Source organism: Podarcis tiliguerta, assembly GCF_965153285.1.
Source record: "Podarcis tiliguerta genome assembly, chromosome: 16".
Classification (NCBI taxonomy): domain Eukaryota; kingdom Metazoa; phylum Chordata; class Lepidosauria; order Squamata; family Lacertidae; genus Podarcis; species Podarcis tiliguerta.
This window is the reverse complement of record NC_139549.1, coordinates 26,554,752-26,564,963: the sequence shown is the minus strand read 5'-3', so window position 1 is coordinate 26,564,963 and position 10,212 is coordinate 26,554,752. Positions and strand designations below refer to the sequence as shown.

Genomic DNA, 10,212 nt, shown 5'->3' with positions numbered 1-10,212 from the left:
GCCCTCAGAACTGGGTTTCAAGACCAGCAACAGCAAACTCTGCTTTGATCCAAAACTGGCCACATTTTGAAGATGTTGGCTGTCCCTTTTAACACACAAGCCACTTTTGTTTCCATAGGATAAAGTTTATTGCTTTTAATTTAGTCAAAAATGTTTTGGTGTGCAATCAACAAGAGTCCAGAATCTCTTGAACACATGATCCAAGTTTCTCCTCTCTTCGTCCCTGTTTATAGAGGGGGACCCACATTTATTAAAAGAGGAAGGAGGGAGCGGAATCTTTATTGAAACGCCCTGGGCCTGGAGACCACCACTGGGGTGGGGTTCAGAAGGCCCAGTGGCTCTTAACCCTTAGAGGATTAAGCCGGATAACTGGTTTAAAATGGCTTGGCTAGTAGGGACCTCATGTCTTTTTGGCTACTCTAAGTGGGAAAGTGGGCTGCTTGAGGTCCAGATCCATGGTGCTATCTTAGGGGAGAGGACCAAAAGCCACGATGACTGCATGCCCGTCCCAAATTCATGCTAGGTTGGGTTGGGCTTCCCAAGGAAAGTGACTTTGCTAAGGCCCACCAAGAACAGGGGAAAGATCTGGCCAAGTGAAACCATGTAGTGTGTGCACCATCTTCACCAGAGAAGACAGAAGCTAGGAATGGTTCCCTTTCTATTCTTGGTATATCCAGGAAGTGTGTGTGTGCAGGCCAGAACCAGTGGTGTCTTAGTTCCTAAGGGAAAGAGAAGCCTGAAATGGAGGACAGAGGTAGGTAACTTAATCAGGTTCAACAAGGGCTTCAGACTATCAGACCCAAATAAGAAAGTGGTCTCATTCCCTGTCAGCTGCAATTAAATGGTGGATTGGGAAGTAGCACTTTGCTCAAACCCAGCTGTTCCACACTAAGAAGCCCCCACAGTCTGAGGCCACTGAGCCCCAAAGTAGGACAGCCTCACCCTTTCTGTTCCCACTGCAAAGTGGCTCAAACAGCCGAGAGCAGCCTGCTACTCTGGAGCAACCCTTTGTGCTCAGCGGAGGTTCCCCTTCTGACATGGGGGGGGGGGGTTGGTGGAAGCCCCGTTCGCAAGTTGGCTGTGTAGTGTTTTTGAACGTTTGCTTGGAGGTATTTGTAGAGATGAGGAAGAGAAGGGGGATCCTTTGCCGGAGAGAGGCTGTCTTTGAGCTGCTCCTGAAGAACTTCCCAACTCCCAAGAGGTGTGGGGAAGGCAAACACACTCCCTCTCCATGCCTTTTCCAACAGCAGGCAAGGCACCCAAGTTGGGGGCAGCCCAGCCTGCCCCTTCCAGGCAAATGTCTCAGGCTCAGGAACCTTTAAACACTTGCAGTCTTTTTGAGGCCCAAGGCACCACTGTGATAGAGACCTGCAAACAGGGCCTCACAATTTTGTGTTTCCAAAAGCTAGAGAGTGTCAGTACTAAAAGTCACAAAGCAGGACAGGATTCTGCTTCCAGAACATGCCACAAATCCACAGGAGGAAGGTTGTCCAAGGTGAGGCGACGGAAGGCAAATGGGTGCCTTGTTAATGTCATGTGAGGATTCGGACATCAGCGCTCGCTCTCTCTCTCTCTCTCTCTCTTGCCCCTGCTGTCCCACTCCCTCCCCACAGGCAATTTATGGAAAGTGTGCACAGGTCTTGAGGATTAGGTGAGGTTTTCAGGTAGCTTATCCCGGATCAGCCCGTGCTGCATGCTGACGTTGTGATCCAGCAATTCCAGTTCTGACGGAAGAGGGATTCCCAGCTCTCCCAGGTACAAGGAAAGGGCTTCAAAAGAATCCTCCAGTTTGGAAAACGGGGGCCTGGGGAGAGAGGAGGAAAGGCAGTAAGTTAATGCTGTCTCTCTACAGATCAGGTCACCTATGGAGAGCAGGAATTTCCTCCAGGCGACCAGAAAGAGATGTTTAAAAGCAGCACACAAGTGACTGAAGCAGGTGTGCTAGGAAGGACTGTGGTTTAGGGAACTCCCACCAGGCCAACCACAATGGAATAAGACAAAAGAGTTTGTGCTGGCTGGGACCAATGGAAATGGTAGTCAAAAACTTCAGGTGATAAGGAGGCTGATGGAGAGACTTCTGAACGCCCCCAGTCTATTGTGGCATTTTAGGCTGCTCCCCTTCTTCCATCCCCTGTGTTGAGGCTCCAAGAAGGAAGGCAGGAGCCCAGCCTTTCACATGCCCACGGTGGTGCAGCCTGGTCTGCCTTGCACAGAGGAAACAAGAGCTTGGGTACAGTTTCCTTTGCTTCCTGCTTCATGCTCACTTGACATAAATAGTTCTTTTTAACAGCAAACCGCACTGGCAGGAAAAATAACACTTTAAAAGAAAAAGGGAGAGAGCAAAGTCAAAACCAAGGAAGTGCTCTGTCCTCCGTGAGGCTGGCCTGCATGCAAATATGCCCCTCCCTCAAGCAGAATGCCAGGAACAGACTCCATCAGCCTCCACCAATCTGATGCCCTTCGGTCGTTTCTGGACTACAGAACCTATCAGCCCCAGGCAGAACAGCACCCTCCAAAACATCTGGAGGGAAGCAGGCTGGCGCCAGACCAAAAAGAAGCAGGAAGGTACAGAGCCAAGATCTCCCTTCATCCTGCTTTGATCCCTCCAGAGGCCTCACCTGCTCTCTGGCTCTAGCCTGCAGCAGATGGCTGCCAGGGGGAAGAAGGCCGGAGGGCAGTCGGTGGGAACAAACTTCTCCCAGAAGAGCTTCACGTTGAGGCCAAAATCCAGAGTGCGGGGGAGGCAATCTGGATCGGCATACACTTGTCCGATGATCTGAAACAGACAAAAGGAGCTGTCAATGTCACGGAAAGCAGGACTCGGCTGTGTGCTGGCGGCACCACCTGGGGCTGAACCAGATCCCAGGAGGGAAGCCTGGATAGGAACAGGCCCTTAGGACCATTTGCATGGGAGAGGAGAAAGCAAGAAGGGAGGGCAGGAAGGGCCATGGTAGAATATCTGGCCTTTCAAGCAGAAGGTCCCAAGTTCAGTCTCCAGCGGCATCTCCAAGTACGGCTGGGAGAGACTCCCTGCCTGAAATCCTGGAAAGCTGCTGCCAGATGGACCAATGTTCTAACTCAGCAGAAGGCAGCTTCCCATGTTCCCAATGGGGAAAGGGGAAGGGGTGATTATTAATGCAACAAGTTTTGGAGAAAAGATTCTACACTTAGATTAGCAGACAAAAAGCAGAGGCAGCGCATTTAAAGGCTGAATCTTTATTTTTCCGAGTTTCTCTGGCCAAGGACCAGGTGTGTAATAATAATAATAATAATAATAATAATAATAATAATAATAATAATAAATAATTATTTATACCCCGCCCATCTGGCTGAGTTTCCCCAAGCCACTCTGGGCGGTTCCCAATTGAGTGTTAAAAACAATACAGCATTAAATATTAAAAACTTCCCTAAACAGGGTTGCCTTCAGATGTCTTTTAAAGATAGGATAGCTGCTTATTTCCTTCACATCTGAAGGGAGGGCGTTCCACAGGGTGGGCGCCACCACCGAGAAGGCCCTCGGTGCTGGATCTCAGTGTCTGGGCTGAACGATGCGGGTGGAGACGCTCCTTCAGGTATACATGACTGAGGCCGTTTAGGACTTTAAAGGTCAGCACCAACACTTTGAATGTGCTCTGAAACCCTAACATGCAGAGAAGCTTTGAGGATCCTGGTGGCCAGAGAGGAAGCTCAGGTACCACTTATTTATTCCTTAAATTTCTATACCACCCTTCATCTGAGGATCACAGGGCAGTTTATAATATGAAAACACAAAAATACATACCATAGTAACAAACGAAAACAATAACATCCCCCCAAACAGTATTTATTTTATTAAGGAGCATGGCAACTTCTCACTTCTGAAGTGGCCCAGGTTTACCTCGCATAGCACAATCCCAAAGGAAAAGATGTCCACTGTCTCATCATAGCTCTGCCCTGGAAGAAAAGAAAAAAGGGAGAGTGGCTTAATTTCATTAAATGGAGAAAGCACTGAGTGTGAACGACAGAACCAAGAGTTCGCTAAGAGCCCTCAGGCAGTAGAATCAGAGTTTCCTGCCACACAGTCTATTTTTTATTGTCTCAGTGATTACATATGATTCCTGCATGCCTAACTCAGGGCATCATTCCTGGCATTTCCCCTGCTTGGGAGCAAAGTTTAGGGCAAGAGATGGCACCTTGCCCAACGCCATTCTGTTAAGTATCATGGCTGTGGAGGGGACACTGTCAGACTTTAAGTATCATGGCTGTGGAGGGGACACTGTCAGACTTTCAGAGAGGACAGGTCTACAGAAAATCCTGCAAATTCCTGGGGAAGGACCATGATGGCTCAGGGGCAGAGCACCTGCTTGGAATGCAGAAGGTCCCAGGACCAATCCCCAACGGCATCTCCTACCTGAAACCTTGGAAAGCCACTGCTAGTCAGTGTGGACAATATGGAGCTAGATGGACCGATGCTCTGACTCTGTATAAGGCAGCTTCTTATGTTCTTTACTTGGGAAGGGCTAGAGCTCAGGGGTAAAGCACCTGCTTTGCATGCACAAGGTCTCAGGTTCAACCCCCAGCTTCTTCAGGTAGGGCTCAGAGAGACTCCCTGACGGAATCCCTTAAGAGTTGCTGCTGCAAGCCAGAGTAGGCAATGCTGATGTAGATAGACCAAGGCCATGGTATAAGGCTGACCTGGCCTTCAGCACTGTATTTGGGGACTTCCCTGGCTTTTTTATGGCCCACGTAGGACCAGTCTGGATAGTTGGCCTTGGTGAAGATTTGACGTTTTCATCCCCAAAAAGTTTTTGATTTGAGTTTCTACAGAAATGAGGCTGCATCTTAATGTTGTATTTTAATCTTGTTTTTAAGTTGTATTTTAATCAATTGTTTTTACATCTGGTGTTAGCTGACCTGAGCCCGGTCTTGGCTGGGGAGGGCGGGGTATAAATATTTTTTTTTATTATGATTACTTGTGAAACTTCTTACCGTTCAGCATCTCTGGTGCCATCCAGTAGGGGTTCCCCACCACTGTGTAACGCTTCTTCCGGTCACTCTTGCGCAGGGTCCGCTTCTTGGCCGATGGCTTCTCCAGGGTGGGCTTCTTCCTCTCCTCTACAATCAGCCGGGAGAGGCCAAAGTCTGCAACCACCACAGTCTTGTCCTGCAGCCAAGAACAAAGCAGGAGGGGCCACGATGAGAGGCCTACTAGTCTGCGGGGATCAGAAGGCACAGTTTGCCCATGAGCAAAAATATCTATAATAAATGCCCAGGGTCAATAGCAGTGCGTCCCAAAGTGAGTGGTACTACCCAATGGGGAGTGTTGGGTTTACCTGCAAGGGGCAAAGACCATAAAAGGCAAGAGGGTAGTGGGGGAGGGGGGCGCTGGAGGTGTAAGTGACTATTAGACTTTGAAAAGCTGGTATCACTGGATCAAGTTCATAAAAAAAGTATCAATTAAACTACATAGTTTTAAGTGGGTTTGGAATAAATGGGCAATTAACCATTTTCTTTTTGAAAGTGTTTTTATTTGATTTTACGAATTCATTCACACTCATAATCACAAATAATAATAAAATAACACAAGATTCTTCTGAATCTTAAGACTCCCTCCGTGGATCCTTTAAGTAACATTTTAACTGCATATTATAAATCCATCTAATTTACAATCCTCCACTGAAACCAAAATCTATGTATCACTGCAAGAGTTATTTGAAACCTGCCAAAGAGTTCAAGTGTTTACAGTGGTCTTTCAAGTATGATATAAATTTGTCCTATTCTTTGTTGAAGTTTTGATCCTCCTGGTTTCTGATTTTCCCGGGTGGAATAAATGGGCAATTAAATGTTACTGCTCTGAATTTTGTTGTGTTCAAACCACTATTCTGGTTTTTTATTTGGTAAGGGGAATGATTTCATGGAACCAAGGGGCAGTGGCCCCAAAAGTTTGGAAACCACTGGCAGGATCTGGAAGAAGAAGGGAGGAACCACAGCTCAAAGGAAAACCTAACAGGTATTTTTTGGGGGGGGGGGGGGGCAAATGCACATTGCTTAAGTCACCACCTGCTCTTGGCCTCCAATGAAAACGTCAGGCTTAAAGACACCCAAGTTCTGAGCAACCTGCTCTTGCTGGGATACATTTACAGCACTAACTTGGACCTATGAGGTCTCTGTGCGCAGAGAGCCAGAGGGCTCCAACTCTCAGCTGTTTTGCTTGGTGGTGGGCGATGGGGAGAGACTGGGGAACTCACCAGTTTGATGAGGCAGTTGTGGGAGTTCAGATCTCGGTGGATGATGGACATCGAGTGGAGGTAAGCCTGTGAAAGGGAGAAGAAGGGGAAGAGAGGCATTTGAACCAACGCTGTGTGAGTCTGGGCCACTTCCAACGTGGCACTTCTGGCTGAAACCACTCAACACTCCCACTGGCCTGTCTCACGGGCTACCCAAGTGCCTCCAAGCCAAGGTGGTTGGGGACAAATAGAAGAAGACGCCTTCACCCTGGTATGGCTCCCCTTTATCACATACACAGCCCAACAAGACAATGACAAAAATCCACCAACGGCATACAAATAAATATGGTTAACCTGATCCAAAACACACCCCCCCTCACACATGAAAACAAAGACCACCACAGCCAATCACAAACAAACAAGGCCAACCCCAACCTCTCTCACCACCAAAGGAACACAAGTGAATAGCACAGAACCTGCACAAGCGATGATGACAAAAAACCCCACATCTATTAAGTATAATAGAAACATTGCCACCCACCCCCACCCACCTTTCCCCCACCTTTCCCCTTCTTCTTCCTAATGTTTCAACAAATGAAATTGGAAAAAAGAGAGAGGGGCATTGCACATACTTTTGTAAACTAAGAAAATATTTAATGAAATACATAAAATAAAATAAAATAAAATAAAAAGCCAAGGTGTTGGCTGGGCCTGGGGGGTAGAGGAGGCAGGTCACAGGTGGTTTTATCTGACCCAGAATCCAGTCAGACCAACTGCACTAAAAGCCTATTATGCTGGAGACCACCAGGTGTGAGGGGTTCATGTGCAACCAAGAGACCACGGCTGCTGAGGATGCAGAAATGAGCCAGCAGCTCCACTGCGGTAAGCCACATGTGTCTGAAAACCGGTTGCTGGAAGCTGCAGGAAGGGAGAGCTGCTGCTACTGCGCTCATGCCCTGCCTTGGGGCTTTCCATTGGGGAATCTGGTTGGCCACTGTGAGAACAGGATCCTGGACTAGATGGGGCCTCTTTGGTCTCATCCAGCAGCCAAACTCTTCTTATGTCCTTATGACAGCCCCTTTGCTTCTCCAGCAAAGGAACACCCCATCGCAACCCTTTCAAAGTCACGAGCCTGGACTGGGGCTTCTTGGGCTGCAAAGCCTTAAGAGGCAAACTCCTGCGCATTGGCTGCTCATTCAGAGGGCAGTTCTCATTTCAGAAAGAGGAATCATGCCACTGTTGCCTCCACCGCTAGACACTAGGAATAATGCCACTGTTGCCCCCACCTGAGACAATTGCTTAATGCCGTCTAATGGTAGGGCCGGCTCGTTTCTCTCTCAAATGCACCTTTCAATCCCCCTTGCTCAATATCTCGTATTTTTGAAGCCCTCAAGATGGAGCAGGATATACAACTCAAGACAAGATTCCAGTGGGCAAAGAGTGTGTGTATATGTGAAGAACCGGGGAACTCACCATTCCTGAGGCAATTCCTTTGGCAAAGCTGACCTTCTGCTCCCAGGGAAATGGATCCTGCAAGGCAAAAAAGAAGGCCCTCATTAACATGTTCCTTAAACAAGCAACATATCCGTAGTGGATGAAAGGCGCAATGCTCTTTTCAAAGTCTTTCCCAGCGTGACATTGCGGCTGTGCCGGCTGGGGCTGATGGGAGTTAAGAGTACAAAACAGCTGGAGGCACCAGGCCTGGGGGAGACTACTTTAGAAGCCGAGAGCTTTAGTGGCCAAGAGCCACTGCACTTTTAGGGTCAACTTTCTCCTTGCTCATCTGACAAGCTGCCTTCACTCACCATGTTCCGGAGGAAATCCTTCAGAGTCCCGCCTTCAATGTACTCTGTGAGAAGGTTCAGCTTCTTGTCCTTGTATAGCACACCAATGAATTTCAGGACGTTGGGGTGATCCAAGCTGCGCATCACCTTCACCTGAGAAGACAAGACAGCAGTCCAGGGGTTTGGGATGCACTGAGACCTCCTTTTTACTGCTGCTGCTTCTTTTTTTAAAGAAAACAACATAGAAAGTATTTGAAGTCTAAGCAGCTCTTGCAGTCCCATCTGAGGGACTGATGCGATCCACACTTGCTCACCTGTAGCATCAGGGAGCCCAGGTGTGTTGGCCTTGAAGAATATATATTCCACCCTGCCAGTACAGGTTAGAGCATCAGACTGCTATCTGGGAGACCAAGGTCCAAGCCCCCTCTCAGTCACAAAGCTCACTGGGCACCCTTTGGCCAGTCACTATTTCTCAGTCTAACCAACAGGGCTGTTACGAGAGTACAATGGGGAAGCAGAGAACTTTGTGTGACACCTTTGGGTTCCTTGGACAAAAGGTGGACCATACATGTAATACTTTTTTAAAAAGAAAAGAAATAAAAATGGAAATGAAATGTAAACATGTACCTACGGGACCGCCTCTCCTGGTATGCCCCACGGAGAGCCTCAAGGTCCATAAATAACAACACCCTAGTGGTCCCAGGCCCTAAGGAAGTTAGATTGGCTTCAACTAGAGCCAGGGCCTTTTCAACTCTGGCTCCGGCCTGGTGGAACGCTCTGCCCCATGAGACCAGGGCCCTGCAGGATCTGATTTCTTTCCGCAGGGCCTGTAAGACAGATGTTCCGCCTGGCCTTTGGCTTGGAGCCAATTTGATTCCCTCCCTCCCTCTCTTTCTTTTTTCTTTTCCTTCTCCTTCTGCGATGAGGCTACATTTTAATATTTTAATGTTCCATTATTTTAATGTTGTATTTTACTTTTGTTTTTAAGTTGTAATCATTCATCTTGTTTTTATTATTATTGCTTGTAAGCCGCTCTGAGCCCGGCCTTGGCTGGGGAGGGTGGGGTATAAATAAATTATTATTATTATTATTATTATTATTATTATTATTATTATTATTATTATAAAGTGCATAAACAAAACCGGGTGGAACTGTGGAGTGGTAAGTTTGATGGGAAACAGGAATTGGTGTCTTTTATCTATTTGGCTCTCTATGCTCTCTAATTGATATTGTTTTTAACATTAGTTAAAATCATGTGATGATTTTAGCTTATGAATTTTATTGTTTAATGTTTTTATTTGTACATTGGGGTACTTTTATAGCTTTGTTTAGAGTACGTAATGTTTTAATAATATAAATGTTTTAAGTCTTTTTTTTACCAATTCAGTATATTTACTTTTAATTGTCAAATAATTCTGTGTACATTGCGGCAGCCTTTGGCTATGTGCAATAAAACTGACTGAGACTGAGACTGGGAATTGGTGTCTGAAGGGTGCAGCAAGAGGTTTAACAATGTCATCACTGGCAAATGGAGGGGCACTGGGGCCTCACTTCAAGCAGCAACATATTTCTTTTTTATATATAAATTTATTTATTTGTTTTATCAGATCAAAATTTTACAGTCACATATCCAACATACAACATAGAAACAAGATTCCAAAGAATCTCCTGGACTTCCTTCCTCCCCCCTTTGTGTGTCCTATTGTCAATCATTTCCTCCTGCGTCTTTTATAATAATCCAAATCTTTTACCTCTCCATTGTGTCCAAAATTCACCATTAAACTACAAGTGTTATTCCAATCCTACTACAGTGGTGCCTCGCAAGACGAATGCCTCGCAAGACGGAAAACCCGCAAGATGAAAGGGTTTTCCGTCTGCAGAGGCGCTTCGCAGGACGAATTTCCCTATGGGCTTGCTTCGCAAGACGAAAAATGACGAAAAAATTTGAATTTTTTTTTGCTCCAAAACCCCTTATTTTGAATCGCTAAGCTGCTAAAAGCATTTTAGCAGCAAAACCGCTAATCCCCCACCCCTTAAAAAGCCGTTTTTAGCCCTTAAATCGCCAATAGCGCTAATAGCGCTACTCTGTCAATGGGCTTGCTTCGCAAGACGAAAAAACCGCAAGACGAAAAGACCCGCGGAACGGATTCTTTTCGTCTTGCGAGGCACCACTGTAATGATTTTAACTGTTTAGAATGGTTTTTAAGATAAATTATAAATTT

General features: G+C 46.6%; 1 protein-coding gene across 4 annotated transcripts in view; it reads right to left on the bottom strand.

Moving 5' to 3' along the window:
- Positions 1 to 104: 104 nt before the first annotated feature.
- LIMK2 (LIM domain kinase 2) overlaps positions 105 to 10,212 on the bottom strand; it is a 50,194-nt gene continuing 40,086 nt past the window's right edge. For all 4 annotated transcript variants that reach the window (XM_083417732.1, XM_083417734.1, XM_083417735.1 and 1 more), the window contains 7 exons: positions 8,012 to 8,143; positions 7,680 to 7,736; positions 6,228 to 6,293; positions 4,969 to 5,143; positions 3,878 to 3,933; positions 2,619 to 2,776; positions 105 to 1,804 (listed from right to left, as the gene is read on the bottom strand). In XM_083417732.1, coding sequence (XP_083273858.1) covers positions 1,648 to 1,804; positions 2,619 to 2,776; positions 3,878 to 3,933; positions 4,969 to 5,143; positions 6,228 to 6,293; positions 7,680 to 7,736; positions 8,012 to 8,143 — 801 coding nt within the window. In that variant the 3' untranslated portion in view covers positions 105 to 1,647. The remainder of the gene's footprint in view (positions 1,805 to 2,618; positions 2,777 to 3,877; positions 3,934 to 4,968; positions 5,144 to 6,227; positions 6,294 to 7,679; positions 7,737 to 8,011; positions 8,144 to 10,212) is intronic.